General features: G+C 23.4%; 1 protein-coding gene across 3 annotated transcripts; it reads left to right on the top strand.

The window, feature by feature from the left end:
• Positions 1–108: 108 nt before the first annotated feature.
• Positions 109–11,577, top strand: LOC129610741 (TGF-beta receptor type-1). 3 transcript variants are annotated; one of them, XM_055523417.1, is made up of 9 exons: positions 109–199; positions 1,780–1,956; positions 2,022–2,201; positions 2,268–2,388; positions 5,842–5,975; positions 8,859–9,086; positions 9,159–9,392; positions 9,517–10,040; positions 10,441–11,577. In XM_055523417.1, exons 1-9 carry the CDS (start codon positions 115–117, stop codon positions 10,618–10,620), a joined length of 1,863 nt encoding a protein of 620 aa, XP_055379392.1. In that variant the 5' UTR covers positions 109–114; the 3' UTR covers positions 10,621–11,577. The 3 variants fall into 3 exon arrangements, with proteins under 3 accessions (XP_055379392.1, XP_055379390.1, XP_055379391.1); XM_055523415.1 differs by lacking the exon at positions 5,842–5,975 and adding an exon at positions 4,448–4,593; XM_055523416.1 differs by lacking the exon at positions 5,842–5,975 and adding an exon at positions 3,479–3,624.
• Positions 11,578–15,051: the final 3,474 nt, after the last annotated feature.

Genomic DNA, 15,051 nt, shown 5'->3' with positions numbered 1-15,051 from the left:
TATAAAAAATAATATCATTTTTAAACAATAATAATTATATGGCAGAAGTCTGAAATGCTTATTTGAGTTCATTTTATTAGAATAAAAAATTACAAAATTTTTTTTTGCGAAATTATGCATATCATAAATTTTTTTAACATTTACAAAAATTGTATCTTTTTTGGTTTTAGTATTTTTAATATTGCTTTTTTAGTTAAAGGTGAGTATGTATTACAAATCATTGTAAATTTTTTTTACCTTAAACATTTCGTAAATTTAGGTTGAAAATTGCAAGAGAACCAGAAAGTATTTAGATTAAAAAAGTTTGCTTTTGCGGCTATAACTTATGCTCCTTCAAAGAACAAACATACATACTTAAGATTTTAAAATTTTTATTTTTTTTTATTTAAGTAAAGATTATAACATGTTATATTTGCATTTAAATGTTTGTAATTGCCATGTAAGTACCTACCCATGTAATCTTATTCTGGATTTACTCCATTGACTAAATGTATTCAGTTTTGTGTTAACAAATTTAACTAAGCCATCTATTATGTTTATTATTATTAATCTTATCTCAAAATTCATAATATTTTATTACACGAAAATTTCGAATTATTTATATAAAGTAGGCAATGTGGGGTGCAAAGTAAAAAGATTATTTATTCAAATCTTTTTGATGAAATAAGGCAGATAAGTAAAAATTTTTATTTACATTACATTACGTTATAGAAAATAAGCAATTAACGTCATACATACATTAATATACTCGGAAATGTACATATGTATACTATTATTAATAACGTATGTATTTTATTTAAAAATATGCATAACAAGTTTATTTTTACACCTACATATAAACTATCCTATACTATTATTGTTATTTATGTTCATATTATAATTAGCTTTTACGCACATTACATATGTTATGCCTATTGTACTACTTAGAGTATTCGTACATTAAACCATGTTTTATATAAATTAGATGTGTCTCTGCATATTATATTGAACACAAGAATAGCTCAATAACTTGGTACCTAGTTTAAATTTTTTTAAGGCTAAAATTCTTCCAACCAAACTCGATTTAGCTATACTTCACATAAAAAACAAAAAAGCTAAGAATTAAAATTTTGCTACAATTACATTAGAAGCAAAATGCAGAAAAATTACGCTGAGTTTCATTATTAGTATTTCTTATCCGATTCAGAAGAAATATTATTTTTACTATAATTTAGAAATAATTTGGGTTTTTTTTGTATTTAAGAAAATTTTAGTCAATTTTTGTTGTGGATGAAAAGGTTGGATCCACTCGGTGCATGAAATTTGGCTTTTCTCAAAATGCATTTATCAGCGATTTTTAAACAATTAAGCTATTAAGTTCGTAATTACGTAAATATTTCTGAAATCCAGTAAGGTACACCTACTACCTTCTTAAAATTATTATACAATATCCTTCAAACAAATAGTATGTATTCAATAACTAATTAGATTGACGCACATAGGTACATATGCATTTGTAAAATATCTTTTAACTACGGTCTCGGCTTTTACTCTAAAATTTCTTTTTTTTATTTAAAAGTGAGATTTTAGCATTTTAAAGCGAACATTTTTGAACTGAATTTCCTTTTTCATTTCAAAATATTTCTGTGAAATGAAAAGATGAAAATATGAATTTAAAGCAAAAAAAAATGTAAGTTCTTCTTGCCAATCCCTGATATTTGAAGTCTACAGATAACTCAGCTTTTCATAAATAAATCTGTTTCCTTATGAAGTGTAAAATTAAAATTAAAATTTTTTCAGGTTCAGTTGTTAAAAATAATGAAATAATTGTAAATGACACAAATGAAAATGAAATATCAATAGGATTAACAAAATTATCTAACATTGCTAATAGCTCTACAAATAATTTATATAATATTCACCAAGGTATTTTAGTTAAGAACTCAAAAGATATGGTTCCAGAATCGCCTGCTTCATGTAATATTTCTTTATGAACATTTTAAAACATTAAAAGAAAATAAAAAACAAATTTTTTTTTTTAGTAATGTCTGAGAAAACCATAGACTCTACTAAAATTAAAATGAAATATCAAAGTGATATAAAAGCGGAATCTAATTTATTAAATCCGAATGAAACGGAAACAGGAAATTTAATATTGAGTAACTCAGAGAACAATTCCATAAATCCTCCATTGGCTATGGTATCTCAAGCACCTAAAAAAAGTATAATAGAAACAAAAAAGGAGAATAAGATGTTTTTTATAATATATGTAAATATTTTGTTTTTAGAATCTCTGAAGTGTCACTGTGATTATTGCAAGGATGATAATCATGTTTGTGAAACTGATGGTGTTTGCTTTACATCTGTTGAAAAGGATCTAGTTAAAAATGAATTGGTTTATAGCTACAGGTATGTTAATTTTCTTGTCATACATATAAAAATTAATTTAAGTTTAACATTTCGAATTAAAATAAAGTACAAGAAACTATGAAAAAAAAATTATAAAATTACTTATTTTTTAATTAATATTATAATTTTTTTAAATATTAATTCGATAGATATTTTTTTTAAACAGAATAAAATAATTTTAATTCTTAGAATCTTTTCTAGAAAAGATATCAAAGACTAATAGTAGCTACATGTTGATAAGTTAAGAATAAATTTCAATTTTTAAAACTAAAAAAGCGTGGCTGTTTAAATTTCGGTCGGAATTTTTTAAGTTTTGTTTCCAAGAGCTTTAATCTTTAACCAAATTTAATTTTCAGTATTTGATTTCGTATAAAGTGAAATGTAGAACAACCACTACTATAAATATTTTTGTATAGCTTTGAACAAAAATAGTTTTAAATTTAGAGATAGATTTCGAACATGCAAAACTACAACAAAATTCACAATTTATTGTTTGACAGTCCTATAAAATGAGTTTTATAAAACAGAATTGGAATTCAAATCATTCATAACCATAAATAGTACGAGTAATCACAAATAAAACAATATATAAAACTTTGCGTTCTTAAAATCTCAAACTACAATATATTACAAATGGAAGATCGTTGTGTCCGAGAGATTTCTAATTTAAAGAAAGGTTTCATATTATTCGTTTTTCATTTCACATTTATATTATAAATATTTTCAATTTTTATATAAAGTTAGAGTAAATAAAATTATATACATTCATAAATAATATGTATTTGGTACAAAAGATTTTCATTACAAAAGGCTTTTAAAAAGAAAGTTTAGCAATAATTGAGTTAACGACGAAATTCAGTTATTCTTTGGTAGTATTTGGTAGCTCTATAGAAAAAATTTCTTAATTTAGACGAAATATTATGAAAATTTGTAAAACTAACAATACTTTTTTATTCAAAATATTTTTTGATCAAACGATGTTGATATTATAATGATTATAAAAGAGTTAGTAGATTATTACGTATAAAATACTTTATTTGCGGATTTGTATAAACAACAATAAAACATCATATATATACGTGTACTTCAGTTGTTTTCACAGACATAAATTTCTCCCCGATCCGGAAGGTCCTTTACGTTTATGCAATAATAAAACTATGTATTGTTGTGACCATTCTGATATGTGCAATATGGATTTCCCAGCCAAAATAAAAACTGCCCAAGAACATGTTGAAGGTGCGAAATTTATTAAGTCATGAGTAAAAAATATAAAATAAATGCATTTTAAACCATCGATACATATATAACCATTTTTTTTATTGATAAATTCTGTATAAATGTTTTTTTTTTGTTTTATGATTAATTTCTTTTTTTTTAAATATTGAATCCCATACTAAAACAAAGTTTTAAAAATCATAAATAATATCTAAATGCCAAATAATCAAAAAATATTAATGTGGTTTTTTTTTCTTTTCTACGCTCAATATTTTGCGCTCGTTCAAATAGCCATTTACCATAAAAAATGTAATATTTTGCAAAAATATTCAAATGCTTTGAAAAATAAAGTAATTGTAATAATTTTTATTCTTTGAATTGAATATTTTTGAATATGAAACCCTAAACTTAGTTTTCTTTAAAAGGAAAAGGAAAATATTTTTAGTGTGCTATTCTTTCAGCAGTAGATTAATAAAATATTTAGTGTAAAAATTTGAAAAAAAAATAAATAATTTTTCTTTTACGTTAGTCAAGTATTTGAAGTACTGATTTATTGATAAGCCCGTAATTAAGCGAATTTTTTTCTCTTACTAACTCAAAAAATCAACTTGTGACTAAATAACTGAACATTGAAAATAGTTTCCAGCGTTAGTTAGTGTCTCTATTTTTTTTTGAATTTGTTGTACATATACATATATGTATATGTTTTAAATACTAAAATAATATGAATTTGGAATAAAATATTGAAGATATTTTTTTTTAAATTTTGTACTATTTTGCATATCCTATATTAACTTTTAAAAATTATCTAAATTTTTTATATAAATAAATGCCCTACATACAGGTGTATCCATAAAACATATGAGATTGAAAGATCTGAACCAATAGAATGCTTAGTTAGCAAGGAGAAAAAAAAATTTTTTAGAATTCAATGCTGTAATACAGATTACTGTAATAAAAATGAATTATTAAAATTGGAATTTAAAACAGGTACTGAATTAAATTTCTTAAGATCAAAAAATAATTATAAAGGCAAATAGGAAATTCAAAATTTTGCATACTAATATGTGTATAATATAATATATAAATATTATACATATATATAAATATATACAATCATATTTTAATTTTTTTAGCAAAATTTTTAATGTTTACTAGAATATTTTGGTTTATTATCTTTTCTATTAAAATTTATTATTTTTTATTTCTAGAAATTTATTTTTTGAATTGATATTTTCTATCTTGGTTTTAAAGCTACATTAATATTATATGGTGTTATGTACGTAATTAAGCAGTAGAATTTAAAATTACATTTTCTTTTACCAGGACATTTTTTCTTTTACCTTTTTCAATTTATATTTTTTATTCTAAATGTGCACAAAAGTATGAATTGAAATGCATATTCGTTTATTACGTAGAAAATTGCTATAATTCTCTTTGATTACGAAAATAGTTTTCACCATTTCAATATTTTTATTAATTAATTTTCAATTTATTATAATTTAACTGCAAAAACATATTTAAAATTTTATGATTATTAACTATTATTATTGTTTTTAACGATTATATTAATTTGCAAATACAATTGATCTGTGAGGGGATTTTGTTAAAATGTTTGAAATAGGTTATTAATGTTGTTTAAGGTAATGTGTCCAAGAATATTGACTCATAAATTTCTTTAACTCTCGAGGATTTGATTGTCTCTTTTGATTACCCTATGAAGATCTATGTTGGCTATTAAAAATAAAAATAATAGTTTCTTGTGTATTTTTTTTTGCAAATTATCTTGGAAGCAAATATTTTTTGTTCAAGCAACTTTTGTAAAAATATATCAATAATTTTAACGAAATTATGTTACTTTCAAATATGTATTTCATTTATATTTGATTTTAACATTTGGATGAATAAAGCAATAATACAATCCATATTGAAGATGAATAAGATGTTTGTAGGTTAGTTACTTGTATCCAAGTAAGGCATCTTTTGTTTATACGAAAGTTTTGCATCAATAATCCTCTTACAACTTTAAGTTCTATTTTTTGAAAGACTTTAAGAAAGTCTCTTAAAAATTTCTAAAATGTATTTTGTAAGACAAGGTGGGTTGCAATTATATTATCATGCTACAAAATATGTATAAAAAATTTTTTATTTTTAAAATGGTAGTATTTTATAAATGAAATTTGTCATTATAATAATTGTATAATAATTGAACTAAAAAATACTAAATATTTTACTTAGATGTTTTGACGAATTCATTAATCCTGATGCTCCAGCAATCTGTGATTTTATAGATTTAAAAAAGTCATTAGCTCGAAAATGTTGTAACCAAAATTTTTGTAACACAAAAGCAAATTTTACCTTACCGATCTCAGGTGAGCTTTGATAGTACCAAATATATACATTTGTAATAATAATTATCAAACAGAAATTTTTCCTCAAAATAATTCAATGTTGTCTCATATATAGTAGTGTCAAACTACTACCATTTTTTTTTTAATTTATCAGTATACGTTATATTCATGCGTTAAAGAAATGAAACTTATTTACAAAAAAATATTTTTATGAAAAATTCATCAATCAAAAGAATATTCATCGTTCTCATTTATTTTTATTGGAACAACACATGAACTTTTGTGAATTAAGATATTTAAGAAAACGAGGAAATTTTTGTCTATTTGGGGGATAAATATGTTATGTGTATATTTATGTGAAACACATATAATTATAATATATATAGTATTCTTCTATATATATGTATATATATATATATATATATATATAATCATATTTTACGTGTTTTTATGTTTAATTTTTCATTTATAAAAACATCTAAGTGTTTTGTATGTATTTTATATGTTTAATGTTATTTTATTTCTAAATAAATTCATTTTATTATTATTACAATTACATAAACATTTTATTATGTTCTGTTTTGCATAGTGTTACTTTTCATTCGGAAACATTAGGATAATTAAAATGTGATCGATTTTATTATGTGAAAAAATGTTTAAAAATTACGTTGATTATCTTCAAATTTAACGCTGAATGTGTGCTTGGTTGCTCATAGGAATTTTAATATAAACTTGTATGAAAATTTTGAAAACTGAAATGTTACGAAAAAATATCGTAAAAGGAAGATTGTATATCGCTTTTTTTTACATAAAAAATGATTGAAATTAAATTATAGAATTATTAAAATTATTCAATAGGCGAATCATAAACTTTTAAGAAATACAATTTCGAAAAATGTTTTTAGCCCCATTTCCTTTGGGGCTTTTACGAATTCACAGCCCTATCATGAATTCCACTTGTAGAACCCTACGAATTACCAACTTAGTAATTGTTTTTTTCTCTCACTGAACTTTTCTTTGAAGTCTACGACACATGAGAGCTGTGTTGTTAAAGGAAATGCAAACTAAACGGCTCTCTTTAAATTTCTATTAAGAGTTATTATCTCTCTCGTGGACTTTTGACATTTGTTTTTACTACGAATGTAATTTTTGATTACTCTGTTGGGAATATTCGGAGCAGAGTTTTAATAATTCGGAATTGGCAATATGACATTATTAATTTTCCGAATTTCATTCCGTAATTCATGATAGGTCAAGCATTTAGAAAAAATGATATTATTTGAAATTTTCAACCAATATCATTAAAACGAAGCATTTAAAAAAAAAAACTACAACAGTAATGTTAAAATAAAAGTTAAAACTATTTTAATTATTAATTTTTATGTAAAGTAATGAGTGCGTTCAGCCAACTTAAGCGCTTTAAAATTATCAAGTAATTTTCTACGTTTATGTAAGACTCTAAAAATATAGTTAACATTTTACAAACTTAGTTTCTTTAAATTATAATTTGTATTATTATAAAACAAAACTACTTTTTATTACTTACCATCATTATTCTCCATTCTGTTTGTTTTTTTTTAAATTTAAAAATAAAGAAATATAAAACTGACAACCGTTATTCATACCAAATGTCATATTTTCTTAAAACAAAAATAAAGTTCTGCAAACCGTTCGGTGGTTTTCAGCTCTGCAGCGATAATTAACTAACCACTTAAGTTGGCTGAACTTGCCCAGTTTTTAAAAGATCTTCATGTGGGTATAATTTTTTGTTTTCTTTTGTCTTTCAATTACAGACACGAAATCACCGGCAGGAAAGCCAAAAATTTTTAAATTCATTATAGCTTGTAAACATTAATTATATTTATAATAAAACAGTTTAGATTTATGAGTTCTTCCAAAATTTCATGTACATGGGTCAAGTTTTATGAATTGAAAGGCCAAAATTTTCAATCAAATTAGCCATCAATATTTTTTCCTCTTCTTTTTGTATAACGTTTTAGAAACTTGAACACTTGTAGTTTTGTGATAAAAACATATTTAATTATAAAATCTTACAAATTTTATAATTGTATACAATTTTTAAATAAAACTTTCGGTACATACTTTAGCTATGTATATAAGCAAACACAATAAAGTCAGGGGTAAACAAATTTTTGAAACGAATGTACTGACAGTGCTTATTTACAGAGTGCGATGCTTTTCATGTGACTTATGTAACTGATATAATATTAATATTGTTAAAAAGACATTATGTAATAATTTTCTAAACCATTTTCTTATAAAATTAAAAAAATATTTCCTTTTGCCTTTGTTGTATAATTTTTTTTTATTTACTTTGAAATATTTGTAATTTAAATTAAATCAAGTATAGTTTATCATCAGTATAGTTTTATATATGTACGTATTTAACCATAACTTCAAAATTGAAAAATTCAGTTAAATGTTCTGTTCCTTAAACAAGTGACAAACAATTTATTTTTATTACAGAATATTTAAAAGAAAAGTGATTTTTTGAGGCATGGTCTACAAAAAATTTCCATGATTATCTCAGAATTGATGTTTACTATGCGGTTATATTTTGAAGTAGTTTATTAAAAATGCAAAGATGTCTTTCATTTTCATTTCCTGGTTAATTTTAACTTAAGTAGTTGACTGTTTTAACAACGCTATTGATGCATGGTTTTTGGGAATCTTGTTGCTCTTTTTGTTTCACTAATTTAATTCACGCATGCTGCTTTTGCTTGCTGTTTTCTTGGTTGCTATAATTTCCATAACTTAATTTTATATTTGCTTTTTTAAGAAAAAAGAAAAATTATTTGATGTCATTTTAAAAAATATTTTTTTTTCCAAAAACTAATATATTATTAATTTTTATACTTACAAACAAAAAAATAAAAAATAAAGATTTTCTACCAGAAACTGCTCTTACAACATGGCATTTAGTATTTATAATATTTGGTGCAACATTTTTTTTATGTTTAATTATATTTACGATGTATTGGTATATACAAAAACGTAAGCGGATGCTTACGGCTAGACCATATCCACAAGAAGATTCTGTATGCGACCCTATTTTAAATGGTAATACAATTCAGGATATCATAGAGATGACAACATCTGGGTCAGGCTCAGGTTAGTATTTTTATATTCTTATATAGCGCAACTGAATTTTTATGAAGGTTTCTTTTAAAAAAATAATTTTAGCTGGTTTGCCATTGTTAGTACAACGTTCAATTGCTCGGCAAGTTCAGTTATGTAATGTAATTGGAAAGGGTCGTTTCGGGGAGGTATGGAGAGGCAGATGGCGTGGAGAAAATGTTGCTGTGAAAATTTTTTCAAGTCGGGAGGAGTCATCTTGGTTTAGAGAAGCTGAAATATACCAAACTGTAATGTTACGCCATGAAAATATATTAGGTTTTATAGCAGCAGATAATAAAGGTACTATTTGTTAAATTGGAAAAAGTTCTGGTACTTTTTGATATATGTATATAAATTCCTAAAATTTTTGATACGCAATTTTTAATCTTCGAAATTTGTAAATATAAATTTTTTTTTTTTTCAGATAATGGAACATGGACTCAATTATGGCTTGTGACTGATTATCATGATAATGGCTCACTGTTTGATTATTTAACAGCCCATACTGTTGACACAAAAACTATGTTGTTAATGGCACTGTCAATAGCGACTGGGTTATCTCATTTACATATGGATATTTTAGGTACTAGGGGTAAACCAGCGATAGCTCATCGTGACTTGAAATCAAAAAATATTTTGGTTAAAAATAATTTAAGTTGTGCTATAGCTGATTTAGGTTTAGCTGTTAGGCATGTGGACAAAGATGATTCCGTTGATATTCCGTCAACACATCGTGTTGGTACAAAACGTTATATGGCGCCAGAAGTTTTGGATGAAACCTTAAATGCAAACCATTTTGATTCTTATAAACGAGCTGACGTTTATGCATTCGGTTTAATATTGTGGGAAATAGCTAGACGGTGTAATATGGGCATGATTTATGATGATTATCAATTGCCATATTATGATGTTGTACAACCTGATCCATCAATAGAAGAAATGAAAAAGGTTAGTTTTTAATTTTAAAACGAAATCAATAATTCAAATAGAAGTCTATTATCGTTAGAGTTAACCTTCATTAGAGTTAACCTTCTCGATTATTAAGATATAGTGCTTTTATTACATATTTTACGTTTTTATTCAATATGTATGTGATTTTTGTACTAAAATTTCTGAGTATTGTGGCCTGAAGGATGTTTTCGATAATAACTTTTTGTACAACTCATAGTACAAGAACTAATATTAGTATAACGAAATATTTCTACTTGACTTTTTTTTATATGTGTTTTTGCTAGTATTTTTATTGAAATTATTTTATATAATAAGAGAAGGTTTGCTACTTAAAAAAACTTTTTATTATTTTTAATTTAAGGTCCATTTTATTTTTAATTCTGATTTTTATTTTAAGGTTGTTTGCATAGACAAAATACGTCCAAATATACCAAATCGATGGCATGCTTCTGATGTTCTTCATAATATGGCAAAAGTAATGAAAGAATGTTGGTATGCGAACCCTGCTGCTAGATTAACTGCTTTAAGAATTAAAAAGACATTAGCTAACATAAGTGTCGAAGAAAAAATTTTATAAATGTAGAGTATTTAAATTTTTAAAAAATTTATAATATAAAAATTAAATAATATTTAATTGTAAACTTAGGTATGTAATTTCGTAATTGAATATTTGAAGAAAAAAATAATAATTGAAGAAGTACGTAAATTGATTTATTAAAGAGTTTTTAAAAACTTAATGTGTATAAATGTTGGAAAGAAACTAAAAATAATGTTTGTAAATTTCACTATTGAACAAAACAAAAAAAAGAAACTTTAGTGTGGAGAAAGTGGTAGAGGTGTAGAGTGTTACATTTTTTAAAGAAGTATTTGTATTAAATGTTGATCAGCAAAGTTGGAAATTTTATGAAGATAAGGCATTTTTTGAAAATTTTGAGAATTATATATGAAAGAATATAATAAAAACTGAAAATCAATAAATAAACCAAAAAAAAAAAAAACAAAAAATAAAATAAAAATAAACGTATATTACAGAAATATATAATAGTAAGTTAATAGTATATTAATTATCTTTGCGTTATATGTGTACATGTATCATGTAAATAGAATTTTTATAAAATATTAGTTATAATTGTATGTATTAGTTGTAATTGTATTTATGGGCATCATAATATTAATTATCCGTGAAATTATGTTAATAAGTAACCCATATTTATAGAAATATAGTTTAGTTACTTTTGTACTATGTAAAACAATTTAATAAAGCTGTTTAATTATTCTACTTATGTATGAAATTACATAGTGCATACATAATTGCGGCTTATTACGTTATTTAAGGTTTTTTAATTTAATAGTTTCTATTCACGCGCATTTTGGCACAAGATATAATATGTTTCGAGTTTATTTTGAAGAACAATAACTGAAAGTAATATTTATCATTGTTACCAAATTAAGGCAAAATATGAAAGAGTTTTAAATCCAATTTCTATTTTTATTGTAAAATTGCTACAATATAAAAAGTGTAAAACGCACAAGAAAAGTGTATTTTATTAAAATAATTAACAAATTCAATAATTTGTATAAATATTGGAAATCAATCAATATTGGAAATCAAAAAAGTAAAAAATAAACCGCAACAATTATTTTTGATAAAATATTCTTTTACAATTTCTTAATTTAGCTTTTACTTTAAATCTTCTTAATTAACGTTGTAACGAAAATTTATTTTATATAAGTTAAACGTATTTTTGAAAATTAAAAATTAAACAGCTTAAATAAATGAGTAAAAATTAAAACTATATCGATGTATTTTTTTTTAAATATTATTCGAAGATAAAAATTAAACCGATTCAGTTTTTAAAAGTTCATATAAAATATAATAGCATTACGTTTAAAGTTATTGCAAAAATGGGAAATAATTATTTTTATACCTTAAAAAAAACTAATATGACTGCCATACAAACATTTTCATGTATTAAAAGATAAGTTAAATAAAAAGAATAATTTTTCCAATACAGATCTAAAATAATAATCCGTTAAATACAATTATTTTTTTTATTCAAAGAAATATAAAGACTGATTTTAGATAATGAGATTATACATAGATTTTATATTTTGTTGAAGTTAATTTTTTTTAAGTATTGTTTTGTAAAACCACTTAGGTACAAAAGAAATTTTTTTTTATCCATTGATATTTGATTTACATTTTATAAGTGCTATGATTAATTAATATTTAAACATATGCAGATGTTATTTATTTTTATATATATTATGAAACATTATATAATTAACATTTATCGAATCGCACTCCAAATTATAATTTACTTAACTTTATTTCAAAATGATGCAATTGGTTTTCATTCAAATTCTTTTTTTTATTTTCTTTGTTTTATATTTTTTATATCGACATAGTAGTTGAATGATTTCGATGTAATCATGACGTTAAATGGAGCCGAAAAAATCGAATTAAATTTTATTTTAAAATGATATAATACATATTTTATAACAAACTACAACTAGTATTTTTGATATGTTAAAAGATCAAATTAGAAATTTGTAGAGGAAGGATATTTTTGGACAAATCTTGCATAATATATTATAGTTTTTTAATTCTACTTTATTATTATCAAATATGTGCATTTTAAAGTGTATCCAAAATGGTATTACAAAATAATGTTAAAAATTAAAATCAAAATTTTTATTTCTAATGAATAATTAAACACTTAATACAATTCAGGTAAACTTATAGAATGTAAATATATGCATATATTATGTAACATGTAAATATGTTTGTATTAATTTGTAAATCATAAATAGGGACAATGTGAATATAATTATGTAAAATGTTATAATCGTAATTATATATACATTAACTAAAAAACATGTGTAAAAAATATAAAATTAAAAACTGAATCGGAATTTTTAGGAACAGTTTTTCTCATGTGTGAAAGTTTACATTTATAACCTGCTATATTTGTTTTTTAAAGTAATTATGATTACATTTTGTTGTGATAATAATTTTTTGCATTTCAAATTCATGCACTATTCATATTTTCAATTCTATTAAAAATTTAAAGAGTCTCCCTTATTAATATTTTTAAAAAATTTTTTTTTAACTTATTTAAATATACACGAGCATAAAAATTATTATAAAACCTTTCGTCAAATATATTTGTATTTTGTATTTCATGTTTTCTTACTTCATTATTGGTCGATTTGCAATTTGTATTTGCATATTGTAGGCTTAAATTTGATTACTTTACAAGCACAAAAAAATTAAATTAATTTAATAAAAAACCGGGTTTAACGTTAAAACTAAGAGAAAATTGTAAACATATTGTAAAGCGAAGAAAATATTATCTTTTAAAATTTTTGAATAAACCGAAAGCGTCTAAATAACATAGGTAAATAAAGAAAAGAAAAAAATATATTTTTTTCCACATTTTATAAAATATATTAATGTATTTAAATCATTTGTATCACATACAAAAATAAATTTGCATAAATATATTTTCTGCAGTTTGTTGCATAAACTTTTTAAACATGTACATTTATTAGAATTTCAAATATATATAATTGAAATTATGAAAACTATATTTAAACATTCATCGTTTTTAAAGATTTTCTTAATAAATATAAAAACGAAATTACACTTATTTTTACAAAAATTATGTAAAGTCTGGGTTCTTTCTGAATTGTAATGTTTATATACATATTACATATGCTTGAAATCACCATAATATTATAAATATTTAGATGTTAAACAATTCATTAAGTTAAATTATATAATATATTATAATATAAAATAATGAGTAACATGGAAAACATAACAAAGTTATCAAAAATTTCAAAATTGCTTAAATTATATAAAAAACAAAAAAAAAAACAGAATGGTAAAAATGAAAAAAAAAACCAAAATGGTAAAAATTAATGACTCTCGTTTACTTACACCATGCTTAAAGTTTGAAATCCAATTTTGAACTATTTTCATGTCAAATGTTCAACTGGATAATATTTGATTACTCAAAGAGAAAATCTACTATTTAATTAAGTAGATTATTAATAAAAAAAATCTTTTAGATTGGAAGATTACTTTAAGTACGAAATTTAAAATTCGCTCAGTTGTCGTATTATATAAATCAAAGAATTAAGCTGATTAAACCATTTTTAAAATAGCATATTTCCATATAACAATTTGAATTTAGAAGTTGTATTCATAAAGCCTTGGGCTTAAATATTGTTTACATTTACAAGTTTAAAAGAAGTGTCAAAGTAATAATTTTCAAAACAGTTTTGCTAACGTATGTATACATAGAATCAGGTTGCCCATTAATTTAGTTAAGGCCCTTTGTCAAGAGAATGATAGTTAAAGACTATCATTTTGCAATATTTAAGACCAAATTTTCCGCGTACTTTAACCTTTCGCAAATGTTTCCAAGACAGAGACTTAAAATTCCACTTACATTTCAGTTATCATTTTGAATTGGAAATGATTTCTTATTGATCTCCTGATTTTTGTTGATTAACTTGAGAATTTACTTTTTATGAAATATAGTTTCGCAAAGCAGAAGCGTAAGTTAAGGCTGTATTTGAAATTTTAATACTTGATGTGGGATTTCCTAAAATCAATGTGCATTGAGTAAAGGTATGTTTGCCCAAACTTGATGGAAATTCCTAAAAGTAAACGTATTTTTAATAAAATTTCGATGTTGATATCGGCCGAAGTGATTAAGTTTGTGATCTGTTACTTTATTTGATTTCATAAGACCAGCAAATGAAGGCAACATTACAATATTTTCTGGAAGGTCGACTCGCTCTAATTCATCATAAATATCATCCCAGGAAAAACCACACGAACCTATTATCTCAAGTAATATCAAACAGTATCTTATTCATTAAATATGTAGGTATGGCACTTATAACCTCCCGTTGTTTTAAATTTTCTATAATCTTTTTGAAAGAGCCTAGGAGAAGAGAAAAATACGTGTACTGTTTTAAATTTTTAAAATTA

The sequence above is a fragment of the Condylostylus longicornis genome, unplaced genomic scaffold (genome assembly GCF_029603195.1).
Source record: "Condylostylus longicornis isolate FDR11 unplaced genomic scaffold, ASM2960319v2 ptg000048l, whole genome shotgun sequence".
In the NCBI taxonomy this organism is placed as follows: domain Eukaryota; kingdom Metazoa; phylum Arthropoda; class Insecta; order Diptera; family Dolichopodidae; genus Condylostylus; species Condylostylus longicornis.
The sequence above is the reverse complement of the archived record's forward strand: the minus strand, read 5'-3'. Positions and strand labels throughout refer to the sequence as shown.